Source organism: Colletes latitarsis, chromosome 3 (assembly GCF_051014445.1).
Source record: "Colletes latitarsis isolate SP2378_abdomen chromosome 3, iyColLati1, whole genome shotgun sequence".
NCBI classification, from domain to species: domain Eukaryota; kingdom Metazoa; phylum Arthropoda; class Insecta; order Hymenoptera; family Colletidae; genus Colletes; species Colletes latitarsis.
In genome coordinates, this window is record NC_135136.1 from 42,568,947 (window position 1) to 42,592,970 (window position 24,024).

At 30.8% G+C, this 24,024-nt stretch overlaps 6 protein-coding genes across 10 annotated transcripts; 2 read left to right on the forward strand and 4 right to left on the reverse strand.

Moving 5' to 3' along the window:
- Window positions 1-127: 127 nt before the first annotated feature.
- Window positions 128-1,306, reverse strand: LOC143340529 (putative glutathione-specific gamma-glutamylcyclotransferase 2). 2 transcript variants are annotated; one of them, XM_076762607.1, is made up of 3 exons: window positions 1,095-1,306; window positions 825-948; window positions 128-662 (listed from the first exon to the last, which is right to left on the reverse strand). In XM_076762607.1, exons 1-3 carry the CDS (start codon window positions 1,242-1,244, stop codon window positions 436-438), a joined length of 501 nt encoding a protein of 166 aa, XP_076618722.1. In that variant the 5' UTR covers window positions 1,245-1,306; the 3' UTR covers window positions 128-435. The 2 variants fall into 2 exon arrangements, with proteins under 2 accessions (XP_076618722.1, XP_076618721.1); XM_076762606.1 differs by having other exon boundaries at window positions 128-948.
- Window positions 1,307-1,978: 672 nt separating this feature from the next.
- Window positions 1,979-12,247, forward strand: LOC143340525 (uncharacterized). 2 transcript variants are annotated; one of them, XM_076762597.1, is made up of 11 exons: window positions 1,979-2,091; window positions 2,665-2,764; window positions 5,184-5,752; window positions 5,845-6,689; window positions 6,790-6,956; window positions 7,029-7,202; window positions 7,288-7,602; window positions 7,676-7,829; window positions 8,022-8,152; window positions 8,959-9,564; window positions 10,370-12,247. In XM_076762597.1, exons 1-11 carry the CDS (start codon window positions 2,081-2,083, stop codon window positions 10,562-10,564), a joined length of 3,267 nt encoding a protein of 1,088 aa, XP_076618712.1. In that variant the 5' UTR covers window positions 1,979-2,080; the 3' UTR covers window positions 10,565-12,247. The 2 variants fall into 2 exon arrangements, with proteins under 2 accessions (XP_076618712.1, XP_076618713.1); XM_076762598.1 differs by having other exon boundaries at window positions 6,793-6,956.
- A 167-nt stretch (window positions 12,248-12,414) lies between these two features.
- Window positions 12,415-18,782, reverse strand: LOC143340526 (uncharacterized). Of its 3 annotated transcripts, none has more exons than XM_076762599.1 (9): window positions 18,474-18,781; window positions 17,972-18,185; window positions 17,693-17,903; window positions 17,351-17,615; window positions 17,114-17,266; window positions 16,465-17,046; window positions 15,979-16,391; window positions 15,652-15,859; window positions 12,415-15,443 (listed from the first exon to the last, which is right to left on the reverse strand). In XM_076762599.1, exons 1-9 carry the CDS (start codon window positions 18,499-18,501, stop codon window positions 15,214-15,216), a joined length of 2,304 nt encoding a protein of 767 aa, XP_076618714.1. In that variant the 5' UTR covers window positions 18,502-18,781; the 3' UTR covers window positions 12,415-15,213. The 3 variants fall into 3 exon arrangements, with proteins under 3 accessions (XP_076618714.1, XP_076618715.1, XP_076618717.1); XM_076762600.1 differs by having other exon boundaries at window positions 18,619-18,776; XM_076762602.1 differs by lacking the exon at window positions 15,652-15,859 and having other exon boundaries at window positions 15,309-15,443; window positions 18,474-18,782.
- Window positions 18,783-19,426: 644 nt separating this feature from the next.
- Window positions 19,427-20,295, reverse strand: LOC143340267 (transmembrane protein 203). Its single transcript, XM_076762005.1, has one exon. It carries the CDS (start codon window positions 20,160-20,162, stop codon window positions 19,749-19,751), a length of 414 nt encoding a protein of 137 aa, XP_076618120.1. The 5' UTR covers window positions 20,163-20,295; the 3' UTR covers window positions 19,427-19,748.
- Rpp20 (ribonuclease P protein subunit p20) lies at window positions 20,138-21,725 on the reverse strand. The gene is made up of 4 exons (XM_076762004.1): window positions 21,605-21,725; window positions 21,257-21,513; window positions 20,472-20,640; window positions 20,138-20,396 (listed from the first exon to the last, which is right to left on the reverse strand). Exons 2-4 carry the CDS (start codon window positions 21,434-21,436, stop codon window positions 20,278-20,280), a joined length of 468 nt encoding a protein of 155 aa, XP_076618119.1. The 5' UTR covers window positions 21,437-21,513; window positions 21,605-21,725; the 3' UTR covers window positions 20,138-20,277.
- Window positions 21,652-23,700, forward strand: Cstf50 (cleavage stimulation factor subunit 1 Cst50). Its single transcript, XM_076762000.1, has 4 exons — window positions 21,652-21,785; window positions 21,978-22,878; window positions 22,957-23,050; window positions 23,166-23,700. Exons 1-4 carry the CDS (start codon window positions 21,715-21,717, stop codon window positions 23,408-23,410), a joined length of 1,311 nt encoding a protein of 436 aa, XP_076618115.1. The 5' UTR covers window positions 21,652-21,714; the 3' UTR covers window positions 23,411-23,700.
- The last annotated feature ends 324 nt before the right edge of the window (window positions 23,701-24,024 follow it).

Here is a 24,024-nt window from a genome sequence, read left to right on the forward strand (position 1 = left end):
GATAAAGATATTGAACTACATGTATCAGTTACTACAGCAAATGAAGGTAATTGTAACTGTGAATTCATACATTTATCACAATATTATTGTTTACATACTTTCATTCTTGTACATAAATAAAAAAGCATTTAAAAAAACCTATTATGCTTTATAAAAACAATCGTTACATGCAATATAACATTAGAAAAAGTACATACAATACTGTTTTTCTTTTACAATAATTATTTCCATTTAAATTACATTAGAAGAAATATCACATTTCAGACCATAAAATACTTTTCTTCGTACTTAGCTGCATACATAGTACATGTAACTAGTCTATTTTATTGCATATTAAATACAAAACCTTATTTTATCACATTATTTATTAAGGAATAAATAAGTTACTTTTCTAATAAAATAGATATCTTATTTGTCTTTGTTCTTATATAAATTTTAATTTAATTTTATTGTTGTATCTTGTTCTGCCTCTAGTTTTCTTACAGCCGACTCCAAGGTAAATAAATGGTTGTCGTATATACCTGGTGCAATTGCTCGCATCGCAGAGGCTAATTCATACAAATATTCTGTATTAGCTCCACTAGGACCACGAGATACAAGTATCTGTTTTGCTATTGTAGGTATGTCTTCTATGCCTGCATAATTTGGATTATCTTCACCACCTATGTAAATTGTAATGTAAAATGGCTTGTCATCCAAAGTTGTTGGCAACAGTTTTGTATTTTTAAAATTGCCCTGGGAAGCATTATTGGCTAATAAATGTGATCCAATATTTTCTATCAAATAAGATGGATAAAAAAGAACGCTTTTTCTTTCATAACCACCTTTTTCTCTGTAGTCTAAGTGTTTGACGACTTTATTTATGTCTCGTGATGATATTTTATATGCAATGCCCCATACTTCATCGTTAGAATCATCGGAAGAAAGTAACGTAACAACACGGCCAGGCTGAAAAGAAAAAGTTGCCGACTAATGCGAAGGTTCACAAATGTTTCAAAATAGTAATTTATTTTATATTGTGCATTATGTAATTATAAAGGATTAAACATATTTAAAGGAAACAAAAATTTTCGAAAAATTAATTAAGTACATACTCTACTGGGTATTCCTCTATGGTCTGTACTTTTTTGATAAAATCGCCTAACGTATCCTTTGACGTGACCAACTAGGGTTTTCTCATATGGAAAATCCGCTTTCCATATGAGCGAGCCATAACCAAATACCCACATTATTACTATTCTCATTAAATGTTAATTTTCTCAATGACAGTTTCAATGTTACCTCGACTGAAATATTTCAATAAATATATGCAAGCACAGTACCAGGCATTGTACAATAGGTCAAATGAATTCTAGCCATTTAAGGGGAAAGTCACCGAGTTCCGGCTATTTTTTCCGTCACCATATACAACTCATGGCTCAGTTTCACGTGCAAAAGCACTTAGCGGCAGCAATGCCAGCCAGATCATGTCAAACTAGATACAGGAACGTAGCTCCTACGCTTCGGACAGCTTCGTGAATTCGAAAAAGAAGGCGAATGTCAGCCTTTCTTTCGCGTTCTCGAAAGAACTAAAATCCGACTTGCATTAACCAGCATACGATTTCGAGTCCCAATCGATCAGTGTTACCAGACAAAAGATCGACATTAAATAAACATTGTAGCATATATCTAGTATAAGACAAATTTTAAAAAACTTTTATTGAGTAGGCTTAACAAGTAATATACGCCAAATTTAGATTTTGACCGTAACACAATCCTACTAATTTGTTTTAAGAGAAAAACTGACAAAATGGCTGTTTATAAGGTATTATACTTAAGTATAAGTATTTAAACCAGTTCAAATAAAATGCGATCTAAATTAGTATATTTACTTACTCTTTGATTGTTAGTTAACTGTTATGGCGGTAGATAAGCAACAATTCGAGAATTCAGTACGTTAAGTCGATACATATATCGAAACTGGCTATCGATGCGACCCATGCAAAGCTGCTCGCAGCTCGCTCGTACCGTACTGCTTGTAACTCTCGTAGGTATTACAGAGTGCAGATTTTGTCCTTAAATATCAGCAAGTGGACGAACAATGTCGGAACAGTAAGTGATTTGTCTCCGTTTGTTATGTGTAACGAATATATTTCTATAATTCTGATGTTCAACGTAATCGCGTATTTTATATTATAATGTGTTTCTTATTCTTTTTGGAAAATAAGCCTTAATCGTCGTAATGAGAATTGAGGTTAGAGTTACCATCGTTTCTGTAAATGACGTACTTTGTGTTTTATGAAGCGTCAGTCATTGAATTCTTTCTTTCCTTAGCTTATTTATTTCTTACAATTATTTTTTGCAAAATATCAGTAAAATTCGTTAAACTTAAAAGTATCATCTTTTCGTGTACGTGTTAGTAATTATGTCAATAATGTTTGAAGTAGAAATTTTTTTATACAATGTTTTAATAATTTAATTTGCTTGTATAAATGAACTAATGATAAAAGTATGAAACATATAAACTTAAAAAATCCTAGAATTGTTTGTAAGTTAATGTATTGAATAATAAGAAGCAATTTTACATGGTGTACAGATATAAATGTCCAGCTTTCAGCTATTAGAAATAAAACTTTTAGTAAAATTACAAAGTCATTATAAATAAATTAACAATTATTTGTTTAGTGATGATACTTTATTGGATGAAGATCTTGGAGATGAAGAGTATGATCTGGGCAATGACGAGGAAGAAGCTCTTTTAGCAGATGATTATGAACTAGAGAGGGTGAGCATATTGCTGGACCATTATTTTGTTATTAAATGAGAATTAGCATAACACTGTATGCCATAAAATTCAGTACTGTATTATTTTATGTTAGAATTTAATAATAAATTTGTTAAAAATTTCAATTTCGATTGAAAAGTCAAATATTATTTAATCCATTTATGGGTATAAAATTATGTATGACTGATATTATTGTTATTGCATTAATTATATTATAAACTTTTCTTTTAAATTCAATAAAAGGACAATGAATTATTTGACATAAATGGATTAAATTCAGTATAATTTGTATTCATGTTCTCTATATATAATATATTTCAGTGTGCAAGGTGGTACTTCAACAATATCATTTTTATTTGTTTATTTCTATTTGGTTTATATTGTGTGTTATAGGTATAATTATTAAATCTAAAATCACAACTTCATATACAGGAGAATGATGTTGTTATTAAAGCATTAATTTACAATATTAGTAATGATAAAAAGAATTATATAAATTATTTATATTAATTTGCAAAGATATATTGTGTTTACAAACTCTATAATTTTTCAAGATGACAAGTCTTTTAGTGACTTTGTAAGCTTGTGTGTTATATGTTTGTTATAATAGATGATTTATAAAATTGAAGATTAAATGTGTGATAATCGATAAACAATATTGTGTAGGCGAAAAATTTATGTTGTACAGAAGTATTGAACTTTGATTTATAAAATTTGTTGTGAAAGTTATTAAGATTACTATGACAGACGGAGTATAAGAAACATTGTGAAAATTAGATATGAAGTATATAGTATAAGGAATAACATACAACTGATTAAAATAGCTGCAGGGAAAACGAAAGATAAGCAATTATGAATTATATCTTTTATTCTGTTTACCTTATTTTATCATTTGTCATTTTCATTATGTAACAAACATAAACATAGTACTTATATAAATTATAGATAAATATAGTACATCTTGGTAAGTACATATTAATTATTTCTTCATTTATTTTGAATCTTTTACATACATATGGTAGTATTGAGAGCATTCATTCTACATATCAGTAGATATGTATTAGAAATTTTGGTTTTATTAAATTTCCTGATTGATTACATTACTTAAAACTATTTGAATAAATGTTTCGATGCACATTTCCTTTTCCCTGCCTTTTACAAAGGATATTGTAATTATTAGACATTGTAAGCAGACACAACAATAATTATAGTTGATTCATTAATATTACACAATTTTGTTAAAGTGTCATTTATGTTATTTCAACAAATTATAATCAAAAGTGTTATTGAATTCTGTGATTTTCAATGGATTTGAATATCACAATTGTTTTGAATACTGTGCCCAAGTATAACAATTTTTATCATGAAAATGTTTTAATGAAAGTTTCTACATGTAAATAGTTTGTAGAATTTTACAGATTAATTTTTGGATACCTACTGTTACATTGTGATGTACATTGAAATAATCATGTTAATTTTCAGTTTACAACAATCATGTTCTGCCTATTCTTTGTGAAACTAAATTTGATTATAAAATAATTATTTTGCAAAGGTCACAGTGAAATAAAAATAGGAAGTTTGTTGGATAAAAATATGTGTAAACACAGTTTTTGCAAAGATATTCATATATTAGGAATACTTTCATTAAAACGTTTGTCTGCTATGTAAAAGTATGTCAAATTCATCTGTAACTGGTATTGTAAGAAAAATTAATGTTTATATTTTCAAAGAGAATTGTAACAATTTTCTTAGTATTTAAGATTGTGTACCTATTTTCATTTCCATAAAAAACAGCAGTATGAAATATTTCAAAACTTTTTTACCATTAGATTTGTATGTATAAAATAAGTTATAAAAGTAAAATGGGTTCAGTTGTATAACTAATGTGTAAATGGAATGCATTACATTGTACTGTTATATCTCATGCTGTTGTAATTGGAAGTTGTAATATATTGTACAATATGTTTATAATGATTCCAATCATTGCTAAGTATAAGTTATGCTGTCATTTACAAGCTGTTCATTCATAAAACAGTACTTCATTGTTCTAATTAAGTATTCATCATATCGTATAGTACTTCACAAATGATTAATTACTTATGCATATCTGCATTTTATATTCAGTTGCATGAACTATAAATCTCATTTACAAATTTTGTTATTAGACTTAGCGAATGATACTTGAGAAAATTCCAAAAGAAAACGTAAAATAATAGAATATGAAATTTTACTATTGCGTTATCAAAAGTCATAAAATATCTTCGTTTTATTCGCAAAGAAGTCATTTCTTATACATTTATATACATATACACGCCTCCTTACCTACCAGCCAATATGTTAATTAAGAGTAGATTGTAACGACTACGGCTAAATATCATATTTTCATTACAAATATTTGGCAATTTAATTCCCTGAGCAGCAGAATAGCTATAAGGGAGAAGAGGAAACAGATGATGTACTGGACTTAGGAGTTACCGACGCACTCGACGACTTAGATGGTGAAGATGAAAATATAGAATTTAATAGGAGCAAGACCAATAGAAGTAATGACAATGATTTTTATGAAGATGGAGATCAGATAGAAGCTCAGACAAAATATTACGAGCAAGATGAAATTAACGAATACAAAAGCGAACAAGCGTGTCAGCATGATGAACGTTCTGCAGGCGATAATATTAGTACATCTAGTAATATTGGCAAAGGAGATTTGCGAGAAAAGTTGCAGAAAAATGCAAAAATCTACACTGTGACTGGACAAGGATTGGAAGATGATGAATGTGAAGAGGCCAAGGAAAGGAGGAACAGATTTCAAAACGAGAGAACCATAGTTTCTCCAAAAATGAATAACAATATACCAGATACTTTGGAAAATGTAGTAACACCTGAACCGTCAAAATTGGCATCCAGAGGCCGAGGAAGAGGTCGAAGCTCAAGAGGAAGTCGTGGAGGAAGATTTAATACACAGAATCCTGGAAATTTTAATCCAAGGTACTTTAACGATTTTTTTCTTTCTAGTTTTTGGAATGAAAGTCAGTTTTCTACAGGATTTTCTGTAACGTCTATAAAACATTATGTATCAGGTTCAGTAATGCACGCAACTTGAACTTCGATAATCAACCACCAGCATGTAGGCCACCGCTGCTCGAAGCCAGGCCACCGTTTCTTCTTGGAGTACCAAACAATGTACAAAATCAACAGATAATTTATCAACAACCAAATTCTCAAGTACAACCTTATCAACATTATTCTCCAAATGGTTCACTCCAAGGTCCTACACACTTTATAGATAATAGACCACAATTCAATCCTAATCAATTTCAAGGTCAAGTGGGCCCTCGTGTAATTGGACCGAGGTTAGATTATGGACCTCGAGGGAGTTTGTCAGGATCATTACAAGGGCCGCCTTACAATCATCCGTCGAATCAGCCTCCATACGTTCAAATGCAACCAGGTCCTTTTCAAAATTCAAGCGTGCTCATACAAGATAATCAAACACGACTGATGCAAAGTAATCAAGGTCCCTTGTTGCAAGGCAATCTTGGAGGATCGCTACTTGGAAATCTGAATCCATTGGTATCTGGAACATCGACGCCGTTGTTACAGGGAAATCAAACGTTGCCGTTGCAAGGATTTCCGCGACAACCTTCTTCCCAAGGGCCGTCCATTAACCATCCTAATGTACAAATACCCAATCAGTCGCTTTTTGAGAATAGACCATCTTTCCAAGAAACTCAGTTCGAAAACCGACCCGTTTACGATTCGAGGTCTGGCTATTCCGATCAAGTACCTAACAGCCAATTTAATACTAATACGTTACCGGTACCGCAACAATCCACTTCAAATGTACCCAATGTACCTTTACCTCCAGGGCACAAGATTTTAATCAATCCTCATTTTCGAGGTGCTGTTCAATCCACAAACGATGGTAAGTACTTGACACTGTTCTCTACCTTTTACTGTTATTCGACGTATAATGTAGTAATTTTTTTAAAATTTGCCGATAAATTCTTTTTATGCATTGTAAGCAGCAAGACTTGTATGGGATTCTGCTCAACAGACACCTTTGTCGTCTCAAATTTCTACTAGTCAGTTTTCGCAACAAGTAACTTCCTATCAGAACCAAAGTACATACAACCAAACCCAGCAAGGCTCATCGCATTACTCACAGAATTATCAACAAACCAAGAGCGATGTATGTATACTGAAATACTTCTTACGAAGATGTACGTAGAATGTGGATTTAATTATGAATAATATTGCGTAGGATCCTTACGCGTATTTTTCTGACGTGTGGCAAGAAAATAAATCGCAAAAAAGTCAGAGTGGAACTCCGAGCAAGCACTATCCTACGGAAAGTAATTACTCGCGGGAGAGTACTTACGAATGTGGTTCTAAGTATAAGTCGGATCAATGGGATCAAAAAGACAGTTACCAAGAGGTGAATAAAATACGAATAATTACGAAATAGTGTAACGTTTTTTAAAAGAATTATACATTTATGATACTATAATATTGCTCGTTAGGATCACAGAGGAGTTCATCAGACTTATCGCGATAGAGATTTGCTTTCCAAAGCCAGAAGCGATCATCTTCCGAAAAGTAGGCCACTCTCCACAAATGCATACCGTGAGAGTTACGATCAAAATCATGCACAGAAATCTCCTAATAACAGACCTGTCAATACTTCGATAAGAGCTAGGTTACCACAAAAACGAGTCTCTGATCCAATAGATAGACCTCTGCGCGACCTGAGTCCAAAGCGAATGAAACCTAGCAATAGAAATCTTCAAGAAGTACGAACAGTAGACATATTAAACAATGCGAACAGTGAAAAGAAGGTACGCTATTTTATATTTTATTTTGTTTTATTCTGTAAATGTTGCGTATTATTTTATAAATAAAATATTTTAGGATGAAGAGAATGATCCGGAAATGCAAGAGTACAGAAAAAAGATGGAAGAACAGAAACGGCTTAGGGAAAAGATTTTGCGTGAAAAGGAGAATAGGCGAAAAATGGCTGCGATGGAGAAGCAGAATGAAGAAGCTAAAAACGATAATAATTTACGTATGTATATTATATCGCATATAATAATTACGTTAGAAACATTTGAAAAAATTGCCATGTTTATTTTTATCAGAATACTCTATAGTCGGTGTTTAGATTTTACTTGAAAGATAATTACAGTAGAAGATTTGACGGCTATTGAGAATTTTTTAATTGTATATTCACTAACCCAATGTATAAATGTTTTTCCAGCCAGCGAAAGTACACATGATACAAAACCTGTGTCAGTATTGATGGGAGTTGTGAAGGATGTTGCCACGAACAAAAGTCATATCAGTATTGGCAGAGGACGTGGTCGCCCTATTAATACACAACCTACAGAGGTATAACATTAAAAATATCATATTTTTTCAAATATTAGTTATACACACAAATTGAAATAGGTACAATTTTGTTGTAACTTCATAAAATGTTATGTAAGGCAAACAATCTCTGTCTCCACATGAGTATGCTTTAGAAAATTATAATTTAATACACAAATAAAATGTGTACACTATGCTCATATCTATTAAAATTTAACTTGTTCATATTACATCAAAGTGGTGTTCACTGTTTAAATATGTTATACATAAATATTGGTTTTTTATCAATTATGCATACGCATATCTACATATCAAATTGCAAACAATTGTATACAAATATATATATATCTATATATATATTTGTATATAAACATACATACATAAGAAAAATTATTGTTGCATCTAACAATTAGAAAATGTTCTTTATTTTCTCATTAATGAGAAATCATTGTTATATATTTATCACTACTAAAGTGGTAATATACAAATTACGAACGGAATATGAATATATAAATTATATACACCTCTATTAGATTTTACTGTATATTTTTTACTTGTGTTTCAATAAAATATATTTTTTAAATGCTTTTTGTTCCTTTTCATTTCCTCCAAATTTATTACACTGATAAAGCTATTTTGTATTATAAATGTGTTATTGATTATATTTAATCTAATGATAGTCTTGAAATAAATTGTTTTACTGGCCAACATTTAGATCAATATATCAATTAATATTAAAATATTAATGTTTTTCGTTACTGTCTAACATAAACAATTGTATATTAATTCGGTAAACTTAAGTATTTTGATGATCATTTTTGTTTTAGGCTGCAGATAAACCGTCATGTGTGCGTATTGTTAGAACAATACAAACTATACAGTCCAACGACTCTGTAGATTCGACGAAAGAAAGTAACTCTGGACATATAATTGGCCAAGCCAGTGATAATACAAAGATTTTAAATACTCAGTCTGGCACACGGAGAATCGTCATTCATAAATCGTTGTCAAATACACAGAAGATTGCGACCAGTATACAGAAAACGGTATCGAACCTGCAAAAAGGGCAACTAGCAGTACAAAATTTGACGCAAAGCGCAGCTCAGACAACCGAGCAGAGTCAATCAGATGCACTGAAAAAATTAACTGTCGTTGGACAGAAATTTGGTGGTAATCCACAAAGAATTGTTAAACAGAAGTTGATAGGAAATCTGCAAAAGACTGTGATCAATGTACAAGAAGTAGTGAATGCTAATGCGCAAAAGGTTATTGTCAATATGCAGAGTAACCAGAGAGTTGTACTTCAAAAAGCACCGACTCAACAAAGAAAACTACCGGAAATTAAGACGAATACTGTGAAAGTAGAAAATTTAGCAGCGAGTACATCGGAGGCACAAATTAGACGTATGTGTCAAGGCATTGGAACAATTGAGGTGACTATTTTTGCATAAAAACGTTTAAGATCTTATTATTTACTGCAAATTTCATGATGTTTTGCTCCTAACGGAGTACTTTCCTTTTCCTTTTTGAAACTTGTATCTTCAGCATTTATGTTTCTTCAAAGAACACAACATTAGTTTGTTTTCTGTTTACATTTTTTTATATTTTTATTTCTTAATAAGCTTTTATTATTTAAAATATATTTTATTTTTGCACTAATCATTTGAATTGATTTTTTTTATAATACTTTTCTGACAAAAATTATGTAATTGTTAGGGGTGCGCGAGTACCCAATTCAAACTATCAAATACCAATGCCACAGTATTATCAAAAATGTCAAAAGCTTAACGACGGGGTTACGTCTTGTAGCAACTGCAAATTTCTTACCAAAGTATAGAAATTTAATGACACGATGTATTTAATATGATTAATACTAAATTTAATGTGATTAATCTTAATGTCATATCACATTTTCTCTATACTTATTTTCTTATGATGAAAGAACGATTATGTTTATTGACTAAATACTGTATTGTTTTACCTTTATTAACGTACGCAACAATTATGTACTGTGATCAACAGTGCAATATGTCATATTATGCAAAAATTAATATAATGGAAAGGTACATCAAAATTTCTTTTTCTAACGCATTATACGCGGGAACTATATTTCTGTTGCTCGATTTATTGTTATGGTTCTACTAAGTTTTTGTAATAATTTTATCGTACTGTTTTTTAATAAATAAACAATATATTTATTAGTTTAATAATTATTTATTCGTATTATTCGTGTTATAGAGCATACAAATGGGCGAGCGTAGCGCAACGATTGTGTTTAAGACGCAGTCCGCTGCCATGGTGTTTCACAAGAAATACCAGCGTAAAATGCTAGACCTTTCACTAATAACTGTTCGCCTTGTACCGCAGTCAAGTGGGACTAAGACGACGGCTACAGTTGTGAAAGTTTCTAAGGAAAATGCTAAGAGTATCTAATCTAGTATATTTCAACCAAAAAACAATACATAGTATATTCAAATTTGTGTTTAAAAGTAACATATACTTGATTTAATCGAAGCAGCCTGCTTATATTTGAACGTGCATTTCATATTTTACATACTCCTCATTTAGAATATATAATAATGCGAAAATTAGAAAAAAAAAACACATATTTTTGGCTGCAAATGAATTGTATAATATACCTTTATAAACAAAGGTAAAATATCTCAACAATTTAATTTGTACATATGTCAAATGTAATGTATATTTCACATAGAAATATACCATAGTAGATCTAATAACATGCTGTGCATTTAAGAACTACATATTACTATGTAGAGCATATATATTAAGTTGGTGAATTTATAATTTTAAATGCGAAAACACAGACGTGTCATTAAATAAAATATAAATCACACTTACATTTGGTAGATTTATAGTATTTTAAATTCAAACCATCAAAGTTAAAGGTGATTACATGTCTGTACAAAGAACGTGACTGCCAAAGACTATATAAGACTTTGTGCTATTGTCATACAATTCAATTTACATTATATGTATTTGTGATATGTGTCATAACGTTATCTTAATTATTATATGTATGTACACTTTTTTAGACTTTTTGTATTTAATGTAATTTTAACATCACGTTCTTTCTAATCAAGATAAACGTAAGCACGAATATTAACCTTGAAAGTATAATGTATTAGAAAAGTTTTGCAATCTGTTCATTATAATGGATTGAACTCTCTTTACGTGTTTAGAAATAGTGAAATAAAAATTTTGAAAAATTTGTCTAAATATTAAGTTTTCATGTCTGCAGGTAAAGCAGTAACTAAATCAAATTTCGTTTCGCTTCGCTTGTCTGTTGAACCATGGAAAAACTTTTCTAATATTCTATATCAAAGGTGCATAACATACGGTCCTGTAGGTCGCATGCGGCTCGTCGAATGATTTAATGTGCCTTGTGGCCCCTATTTAAATAAAACAGAAGACCTCTGTTAATTCTGGCATGACTACCAACTTTAGAACGATATTGCACAATGAACAAATATTTAAATTATCAACAAAACGAAGATCATCTTAGGAACAGATACCTGGTGATAGAAACAATATCCTGCAACACTTTGAAAAGGAAAGTAGTTAGCATTCTAGTCATAGTGAATATCGCATACGTTGATCGATGCGTTATTCTATATTTATGTAAATTGTTCTTAAAACTTTAATTTGTCAGTTTGTAGTATAGTTTTTAATATCTTGTATTATGAATAATTTATTTTTAAATGTAGGTAAACAGAACAGAAAAATTGGTTCTGAACGTGAACAGTTTAAAGAAGAATGGACAAGTATTCTTCTACTGAATTTAAAACTAAATTTGTATCTATATGTTGTGATTCAATTATTGTGGCTAGTGGTGGGGTTACGAATCGCTTCGCATTGCTTCGAATCTTATTTTGTGTTGCAACACAGATTCGAAGTAAGTCGAATATGATTCGATGTTAAGAAACTCTTGATCCTTTTGAAAATCTTGAAATTTTTAACAATTGCAAGACTTTCAACACGATCAAGACAGATTCGATGTACATAATTCGATTTCTCAAACAGTAATAGGTATGTTTTCGTTCCAGTTATTCGGAGTATACTGTATATCAATTTTATCTTTTCTTAAAAGAATCAAATTTTTAAAACTGCGGCCTTCTTAACTACGACTACAGTTATTGCGTGAAATTTTCGTTGGTAACTTGAATTTAGGACTGGCTTGATGTCCGCGGAGCGTTAAACTGCTCTGCTTACTGGTGCGTGGAAATTTTTAATCGAAAAATAAAGATTTATTTGGTTTAATTACAGCGTCAATTTTATCTCAAGGTGTGTATCCTCGTATCGTTGCTTTAATGTGTATGACCGTATAATGTTTGCGTCTCATTCTATTGCATAGCAAAACAACGCGACAATACGAAGATACGCAATATGCCACCACACACGGCCTTGGGCCGGTGTTCTTCAATCCCTTTGTGTTTTCCCTCCTCTTCCTGGTTCCCGAGGATGGAAACGCTAAGATTAAGGGTTGAAAACAGTTATAATATCGGTTTTAGTTCTTGAAACAGTTTATGATAATCGAAAAAATTTAATAAGGGAAATAAATATATGATTTGGCAAAAATGTAATTTATTTTGTGGGCCAAACATTATTGTTCTTTATATTTTCAACTATCGTTTGATAATATTGTAATTCAATTCGAAAAATTGTGTTTTAGCCAGCTTTTAGGCGTTTTTGCATACTACACTGTAACCTGGCGGGAGACGTTCACATTTCGAATATGGTCGGTTAGAGTGGAAGCACAAACGGGCGAACTGGATTTAAATTTGCGTAAGTTTACTTAAACACTAATATAATGTATTAAATATAGTTTTTGAAAAAGTAACTGGTAAGACAATATGTTTTGGTATGACTTTGGTTTCTGATTCTATTATTACATAGTATTTTTATTGAACTTTGTGAGAATAGTACAGGTATTTCTTATAACAATCTAATCTTTGTCAATAAAAATAGTGATTTATTATGCACCATAGTCTTGAACAGCATTTATCAGTTTAATTCAAATGATACCATTTGTTATTGTACATTGAATTTGTATATAAATATGCATTTATATCAATATGTTTATAAGACTAATCTCCGTGGGTCGGTTTTTATAAACATTTAATGTAGGTAACACAAGTATTTGGCACATTGAACATTGATGATATACTATTATACACTAAGATCTACTGTAGTTTCTAAACGAACAGTCAGTGAGACCTTTCATGCTTGTGTAAGTACAAGTAGTCTTGTAGAATCCATATTTCATAATACTGTAATACAAATTGTAAATGTAATATAAATTTTAACGTTAAAATTATTGTTGTACGAGTTAAGTAATGTCTACACAGTAGTTCTAAAATAATTAACTACAAAAATCACTTAATTATATTAACATACAGGATTTTTCTAAAATTACGAAAATTATAAAATAAAATAAGTTCTCACAAGAAAATGTGTGTTACGAGTTAATAAATTAAATTAAACTAATGTAGGGTTTTAGTATTGATCACTTAAAAGATTAAGTAATTATAAACTATGATTATTTTCATGCTTCAACTGACTCAGAATATTTTTTAGGATCCAATAATGATAATGGCCTTAAAACATTGTTTCTTTGTTTCTCACATATTCTATTTGATAAAAATACATAATATCAAAATACGTTGTAAAATAATATCGCATCATTCTTATTTTTTAAATAATTGTAGGAAAGAGTTAAAACTATTAATAAGAGGTAAGTTGTCTTTTTAGGAGTACTGTATCTAGAGTCATTAGAGGTCTGAAGATATTCTTACACTGTAAAAGAGCTATAATGCTGACAAAATGCTGCAATCATTTTCAAAAAGATATGACTTATGCTCGAAAGTTCCTACAGATTTAAAGTACAAAATTCTAGGGCACGAAAACTTGGAGGATTCAGTTCGGTAAAAGATCGATAAATATATTCGAAAAATCTACAAAATCTAGAAGAACAATAAACAGAATAGCATGTCTTTGCAATAATAAATAATTCATATTTGCCAGTCTCTTTTCTCGTAAGGTAATATACTGTTATTTGACACTTACATAAGCGTAAAAGGATCTCCTATGCTAAACGAATAAATTGTGTATCACATATAGAATCACAACACTGTTACAACTTGCATTTGCTGATACGTTAATTATGCATCAGATATAAAGAATTTTTGTTAAACATTTAATAATAGGGCACTTCAATCTTGAACTAGTATTAATACTACTAATTATTAATTGGTGCAGTAGATGTCAAGTAAAAATTTCTTATGAGTGATTTATTTACTACTATAATGTTCCTTTTATGTACAGATTTTAGAGTTTTTTTTCATTAAGAAATAGTAGTTATTTTCTTTTTAAGATTCATCATTATACTATTACAATATGAAAAGATTTTATTTTCGGCTTCAACACATTTTTTGTAAGACCTTGGTAAAAAGAGCAGAAACCAAAATATTATCAAAATAATACTATTTGAAAAACTGATCTTCTAATTTGGATAATAGGAATACTTTTCAATCAAAATATATTCTTCGGAAGAACATTTTTCGTGTAAAGCTTTTTTAAAAATGTGATATATATATATATATATATTTACTTATTTAGTTTTATATATAAGATGCTATTTAGAACACACGTTCTTGTTTGGAACAACGTACTCATCTATTGCTATATTCATTTAAATAACATTTTATTAGATTTGTTATTTTTATTTTATCAATAAAATTGTTATGTTATGATTCTATTATAATCTTTAAATGATTATAAATGTAAAAGAAAAATATTATTAGGTTTCCCACGACTTTCGATTATTTTGACAAAAAGAAAAATCGTACTGTGCTTCTTTATTTTTTTTTTTTTTTCAAATATCGTCAGTGAATGAAATTCTATTATTCAACTCTGAGATATATAAAAATATTAATAATCGTAAAAGAATATTACTAATATACTTTTACAAGTTTTTAAATATAAATGCAAGTAAGATATAAATATTTTAAAATATTTGCTTTGGCATTTCAATTCATTGATCCTCGTCTTAAAAATATATTGCTTCATATGTAAGGATTATTACCTCGTTTCACATGTACATTATAATTAGAATATCCGCTTAGATACTGGTGTCGCGGACTTACTGATGATTGTTTAGTAATACTTGCCATTGCCCAACCCATTATCAGTTCTATACCTCTGCATATAGTTTGATACACAAACCAGGGCCACGGTATCGGATACTGTGTGATGGTTGGTCGTGTACCGTACTTCACAGTTTCAGCTAAAAGTCCTAAAAGTGCGAAAACAAAAGATGTCCTTTACTAATAATTTAACATTAAAAATATTCGTCTACAATAATTGCCGCTTAAAGGTTCACACATCTATTCCATAACTTTGTATTGAAAAAAAAAACCATAAACAGCACAATATAACATGCATTAATAATATATACTTAATAAACTTGAGCAATAACAACATTGTATTCTATATTGAATTACCATATGGTCCAAAAATACGAGCAACGTCTGTGATACATAAAATAATTCCTAAAATTGCAGTTGCATACGTGACATTCAATACTTTTCGGATTTGTGACCTTCTAACTGCTGCAGTGTTTGCTTCTAATATATGCAGAGGTGTGTCGGATTTGGTTCTATTTACGTATGCAATGTGATTCAATATTGAATGGAGTGTGAAGTCGCTACTCTGAAAGGAAACGTTTAGATATGCAACATAATGTAATAAAAATGCGTTAGAATAAAAAAATGTTACAAATAAGCAAAAAATCTATATTGAACCGGACAGAAAAGTTAACTTGAAAGTACCGTGATTTTTCCATCGGATACAGTAGTTTCGGGAAGCAAATTAGTCTCGACGGTTATATCTTCGGTATCTTCTTTTTCCTTTTCGTTTTTCCAGGACAAATTTTTCTTGCGCCCTTTTCCGTCGTCCTCTTTATCTTTATTCTTTTCTGTCATTAGGGCTGCCTTTTCGCTACAGTCTGGCTGATCTGAATCGGATTCGGACTTTTCCTGTATCTCAATCTTTTCGGGTACTATACTGCGACCGTGAGTAGGACTTCTACTCAATGTTCTAATACTTATATCGCTACTTCGGCGACTTAGATCTAGTGGTTTAATTTGACAGAGTTCAGAACTACGTCGAAAAGAGATATCTGAATTTCTACGTAATTCGGCTCTGGGTAGAAAGCTACTAATGTCAGAATTTCGTCTCGAACCTGAAATACGTATATAAATAAAAAATAAGTTGCGCGTAAATAATATTCAAAGTAACGTGTAGTTTCTGTCTACCTGCAGGACTTAAATCTACAACTTTAGGTAGTTTGTGATGCTCGCTTGTTGGTAACATTCGTCTGGGTGTTCTGTTTCCAAAATCACTGTTCCTTTTTAGCTTAGCAGCAAACTGAGAACTTCTGTTTTTCTCGTGAGAAAAATCAGAACACCGTCTCAAGTCCCTGATACTCCCTAAAGGCGTGACGTTTTCAGAATGTCTCCTGGACATTCTATCCGGAGATCGCCGTCTAAGAATATCGGGCGAATGCTTGGAGGCAAAATCAGAGTTGCGTCGCGAGTCTGATGTAGAATCATTCTCTTCGTTTATAAATCTAACGCTGCACTCCGAGTTTCTACGAGATGCTCTAGATGCGTCACTACTTCGTCTACTACCTATAGAACTCCTACGACTTGGACTAGATACTGTTATTATAGGTAGAATAGCCGTCGAAGGTGTAGGTGTAGGAGGTCTGACATATACTTCTGGTACTGTTGATACAGGAGCCGTTTTCTCATTTTGAGACAACGAAGTTTTACAAGGAGATTTAGTAAATTCCTTTTCAGTTTGATCTTCCTTTCTGGGTGTTTTCGTAAGTCGATCTATGGCATTAAAAATTATCATTTTAAAAATCCAACTTTCGTCTTTACAGTCTTTTGATTTGTATACCTTTAGAATTTTTCTCCGAATCAATCGTGAAAGTTGCAGATTCTGCATCTTCTGCTTCTTTAATTTTAGGACTGAGCAAAGTAGGTACCAAGGCAGCGGCAACAGACGATGCCAAGTTACTGTAAGGTGCTAACATAGCTAATTGCATGATACCTGAAATGATATTACCGTGATATTAAACAATTTTTTTATCGGTATATTAAATAAAAGAGTCAAAGTTAAAACGTAAAAACAAACCTTTCTGATGAGTATTGGAATTATCTCTCATCAACATACTGCTTGGCACAGTTTGTAATAAATTAATTATTTTATATCCCGCGCGTAGGAATATCGAATATAAAAGAATACTCCAGACAAGAAATACTGTTTGGACCACGTATTTTATCATGTAACAATTATGGGAAGTAAGGGCAATGTTACTGGCAATCACGAAAAAGAAGTGTCCTGTTATGATTAAACTTAGACAAGATTCTTTTTGTATTCTTTCTGGTCCAAACTTGAGCTGAAAGTTTATCAAGTTGTACATTAAATCACTTTTGTAAAATGTCAAAATTAGATCATTTTGACCATTTTTCTTACCTGAGTTAACTGGAGAAAAGCCAATTGTATGAGACTAAAGGCAGATGTTATACAGGGAAATCCAATATCCCATATTATTGATCCAATGATTTTGGGCATGATGTCTTTAAGATTATAAGGATCTATAAAGAGACAAGTTGCTCTTGACACACCAAGAATACATAAAAACATATTAATTGTTGTCATAAAAGGCTGGCTTGATATAAGAGACCTGGAAAAATGCATGAAATTTTCATAACTTTATTGCACTGTTCATACACAATATGCTTTCATATATACCTTAAATGTAGAATAGATAAAAATGTGTAAAATGCAAGTACAAAGAAGAGGCACGCAAAACCGTATGTATGTAAAAGAAAAATCCATTTCAAGTCTTGATTTACTGAAATCAACGATGGTGCAACAACTAGTAATTTGTCTAAAACTGAAGACGTTGATGAATTTGAGACACAATTTTCTCCAGGTATTGATGTTGATGATGTTATATTCATGCCTATCAATAAAGTAAAAATAATTAAACCACATTAAATTTTAAAAGTGAAATATATTTAAACTTTTGTGTCATAAAAAATATAAATATAAATAAAAAATTTGACAGATTAATACATTTATTAAAATAAATGTAAAAAGAAATATATTATCAGGTATATTAATATATTGGAAAATATAAATAAAAGTGATTCCAATGTTTGTTGTTAAATTTATAGTAAAGTATATGCAATAGAAAAATATTTGTTTCATTATTGCAAAAAAAAGACTGATACCATAAGAAAAAACTGACCATGAGTCCAGTTAGTCAACCTATCCATAATCTCTGGATTGATGTCCACAGCACATCACTGACTCTTATTCTAATTCGTAAATTATGAAGACAGAGAATCAAATTTTCTTAAATTGCGGGCGAACAAGTTATCGCAAGAACGTACTTTGAAATGTGACAGCAGCAACAGGCTTTACCTATAGTGTAGCTGGACTCACATCCCTCCTCCAATTCGCGGACACCCTCGGTCTCGTCTCTTTCTCTCACCCTCTTGTTAGAAATATTGATTTTAAACAAAGAGGATTGGAGGGAGAGTTCAGACCATCCTAAGTGTTACGCTTGTCGATTGTTTATCTTTAGAATTTAAATAGAGCATTACTAAAAATATATCACATTAATCCTGTTTTACTGTTTATTATTACCTTGTCGTATTCGCACGCATATCGTATCAACATTTAACATTTTTAACTTTATTTTTAAAACATATTTTTTTTTTAACACTGAATTTTATTTTTCCACCCATTTTTTGTATAGAAGTGTTCTTTAATTACATACAAGAACTGTATTCTAACTCTAGTCAAAAATCATAAAATATAAATTATATACTTTTTTTTAAAGGTTTTTGAAAATTTGCTAACAAATACTTGGTAGTATTAATAATGATTATTCGTTATTTTATGTTATTTTCAATAAACAGTCGCTTGAACATAATTTTGTGACATGATTTCTCAGTTATAAATGATCAGTAATGGTACAAACCAACTCTATATTTAGATTCAAATCAATTACCTTTCTGTCATTTTCTGCGATATCCGTTGCGCACGACTGAACGAACTTTCCTGATTTCAATAAAATATAAGCTACACCAATTATTGACAGTAAACTCGTATATAAAATTTCTGCTATGTTATTTGTATGAAACATTGTGATGTTATAAGTGTTTTATAGATTTAACACATATTAACAAACAATAGTACAAATAAACCATCCTTTATTACAACGCGATATTTACATTCCATTATTTGTACATGAATCTTATTTTTAGATGTTTTGTTAGTTAAATGCGGACACACTATCCTTAGTAATAATTCAATAAGGATAGTACAGAGAAGGGAAATAAAATTATATTATTCAATTACTACTATTAGAAATGTTATGAAATTCGTTTTTCCAATTTGTATATTGTATTTTTTAATTGCTTTCTACAAACGAAATTCTGTTTTTATACACGTAGTAATCGATATCGACGAAATTCTGTATTCCACTCATATAAATGGATGATAGAGTTTGCACAGATCAATGAAGTTGACATGCTCTAACTGCAATTAATTGAAACAGAATGAATATAGGACTCATTATTTCTGAATATTCCAAAGTGCTTTGTCCCGTTAGTTTTTTACATAAGAGATACTTGAAAACAAATATTAAAAGTAACAATATAAGACTCCACAATGCTCTTTGAATAGCTACTTTGATCATCCCTTCCATGTGCATCCTTATGAAAATAATTGCACAAAAATAGGTGTTCAAACCATCCGCGACAAAAAGGGGTGAAAATACTATCCACCATCCTGAATTACCCACAAAATAATTATCATCTAGCTTAAGGGCTAATAACATTGTGAAAATTGTCAATGAAACTAGATTTATCCATATTTCAAAGATTGTTAAACCTAGCCAATGTACTAATTCATTCAAAGAAAATATCATTTTGGAGAAACCAAAGCTGATACAATTATTGAATTACTGCCATTTTTTCATTTGTCATTTATCAATTACCATATAGTTAAAGAAAAATCTATGATACTGCTTTGATCTTTATGTTTTATTCTTGATATTTAAGACCACTTATTGAAAATTTTCGAAATACGCGTATGTGTATAGCTGAATTATTCCTACTAATTGTTTCATAATCTGCACTATCATGGAGAGGTTCAAAATCATCTGCAATAAAATTGTAATACCATTATTGCAAATGCTTAAATATAATATTATTTGTAATTTGAAATATTTGTGTACCAATAATAGTTGTAGTAGATGTCTTAATATCTAATTCCACTCCATTATAATGAATTTCTTTTAATTGGAGAGCTAAATTGCAAGCTCTGTGTACAGCAGCACCAAGGCCATGTATGATCACTTCAGAAGTGCCACTGCTGAGAAGTTTCTCACATTTCTTTATTTGTGCCTTGCATTAAAAAGAAAAAGGAAAAGTTAATCAAAGTTAAAAAGAAATCATTTACATGCATGTACTATTCCTATTCTATTGCTATTATATTGAATCATATAGTAATTAAGCCCAACTCAAAGAATGTATGTATCATTCAGAATTAACAAATCAATACTTAAAAGAAATTAGTACAAAATGCAATTGCCAAATATGAATCAAATTTTAAATAGTTAATGTCCCAATTACAGATACAGAAATCTTCTACCAATAAATAATGGAAGATAAATATTAATATGTATTTATACAAGAGAATATAATTAATATAGCAGTGATATCCACTGTAATAATTTACCTATAAACGAACTATAAAATACTATTTTACTACTTTTTTGATAGTTCTGATATGCGATATATATATATCTCGAATTGACAAGATTTGACCACCACTGTTATACAGAATACAAAGTCGAAAATGCAAATATAATGTAATACTTAGATTAATTTAATCGTAAGTTAACGGATATCGATAACGCGGTACAAAATCGTAGGATAAACTACGTAATAATAAAGTTTCAATTTTCCGTACTATTAACAATGACAAAAGACAAGGTTATAATCTTGCGACAGATATTACCTTAAAGTTAGTTTTATTAGTTACAAAGATATCTTTGTTTCGTTTCCCTGATAAATTAAAGGGTTGCCGCTTTTTGATAGTATAATCGGAGGGCGATAACTTCTTACGTTTTGCCCTAGGCACGTTCTTCTCATTCGAAAAGTCCTGACTAGACTTCGAACATTCGTGCACATCGGCCATTCTGACAGTTTCTACATACAGTTTTCTGTTGATTTTTCACACGTAATCAACTGTTTTGTAATGGTAGAGATCCATCTCTAAACAAATATACAGGCCAATTAAATAAATCGCGTAGAAAATAAATGGTAAAAAGGATTATCGAATTAGTTAACAACAACGAAGTATAACCTCGAAAATCAAACTCATCGATTGATGGGCGTTTTAACGACGATTTAGTGCATTCTGCCGGAAACGGGCAAGATTATTTAGCTCTTCGTAAAATAAAGAATTCGAACGCGATGAAGGAACCTGAAGTGGATCCGAAGAATATTATAAAAAGCAGAGAATTGCTTTACAGGCTTATGATCAGGTTACATATTTCCGTTTTCTTTACATGCATGCTGATTAGCCTCCTTTATTTATCAGAAATAAGAGAAACGATTATTTATATTACTTAGATCCGTGTAAAGTTATTTTATATAAAAGCTTGCCCTAATAATTTACTAATAACATATAATAAATATAGAATAGATTGATAATATAGGTATAATAAATGTTTCAGTCAATTATTTTATGATGGACATCAGACATTGGCTGTTCAATTGTCAAATATAATTCAAGCAGAACCACCATGTCCTCCATCCGATCGTTTGCTCCATTTAATGTTAATTGGATTAGCTCATGAACCTGATCGTTCTAAAAAAGATACAAGTAACTTATCTACATTTCCTTCAACATTTGACAATACTTTGGGACCTGGGTTAGACTTAGAATTCGAGACAGAAGCTCAGACCCAAGCTCCAGAACCAGCTCAATATGAAACTGCCTATGTTACTTCTCATAAAGGAAACTGTAGAGCAGGAGCATTTTCTGCAGATGGTCAATTAATAGCAACTGGATCAGTCGATGCATCAATTAAAATTTTGGATGTTGATAGAATGTTAGCAAAGTCTGCACCAGATGAAATGGCACCTGGAGATCAGACAGGTGGTCATCCAGTTATAAGAACATTGTATGATCATTTAGAAGAAGTGACATGCCTAGAGTTTCATCCAAGAGAACCTATTCTTGTATCTGGTAGCAGGGATTTTTCTATTAAGCTATTTGATTTTAGCAAGGCCAGTGTAAAAAAGGCATTCAGGACTATTACAGATGCAGATCAGATACGATGTTTATCTTTTCATCCAACTGGTGATTTTTTAGTTGTTGGAACTAATCATTCAGTTGTGAGGCTATATGATGTTAATACAGCACAGTGTTCTGTCTGTAGCATACCGAGCCATCAACACACTGCTGGAATAACTAGTATTAAATACTCTCCAGATGCAAAAACTTATGCATCGGCTGGCAAAGATGGAAGTATCAAATTGTGGGATGGTGTATCAAATCGTTGTATAAATACTTTTGTTAAGGCGCACGACGGTTACGAAGTATGTTCTGTAACATTTACGAGAAATGGAAAGGTTTGTAATATTTGATAAGTACATGATAAATTTCAACATAAAGTCAGAATTACATAACTTTATAATTCTGAATTTCAGTACTTGTTATCATCAGGAAAAGATTCTTTAATAAAATTATGGGAATTATCTACTAGCAGATGTTTAATAGCATATACAGGTGCTGGAACCACAGGTAAAAAGCGAAATCTTACATATTCAGAATATATGTTTGATACTAAATTAAGTTTGTTATTGCATCATTATATTATACATTGTGTTTAATGTAATTAATTGCTACCTTTTGATAGGCAAACAAGAACATAAAGCACAAGCTATTTTTAATCATACCGAAGATTATGTAATGTTTCCTGACGAAGCTACAACATCGTTATGTGCTTGGAATTCTCGAAACGCGTCCAGGAAACAATTATTGTCGTTGGGACACAATGGTCCAGTAAGATTGATAATTCATTCCCCGACTGCTCCAGCATTCTTGACGTGCAGTGACGATTTTAGAGCAAGATTTTGGTTTAGAAGAATGCCGACTCATTAGATTGGCATTGAGGTTTAGAGGACAGATGTTTGTTTCAAAGTTAATAATTTCACGATTGATATTATGTGTGGATTTACGTACGATTATCAAACAAGAAAATTAGAGAAAGCAGACGTATAATGATGTGTGAACAATTGTACAAAAAATGGTCGTATAACATCTTTTTCAATGGTCGCATATTTAACTACTAAGCCTTGAAGCGACAAAAGTTTACTTCGACAGTTTATGTTAAACTGACATATGATCTAGTTTTAAATCACTGTATTATCCGCTTCCCTTTACTTTGAAGTAAAAAGGACGACAATGTCGTTTTCTTTTGATACCAATCTACATCAATGTCAATGTTACTAATACTCGAAACGCGTATGACAAATTGTTCAATTTGAACAGTTCATCATAGCAATTGAAAACGATAGACACAAAATGTTTTTGTTTTTGATATATAAAGGTAAGTAACGAGAATAAAAATATTCTGTGATGAAAAGCAAGGGCATTCTCCAAATATGACATTAGAAAAAGTACAAAAGGGTATACGATTGAATGCACTTTATATTAGTTTTCATTTGTTAAATGTAACATTGGACTTTAATTGTCGAGCGATTTTATCGCTTTAA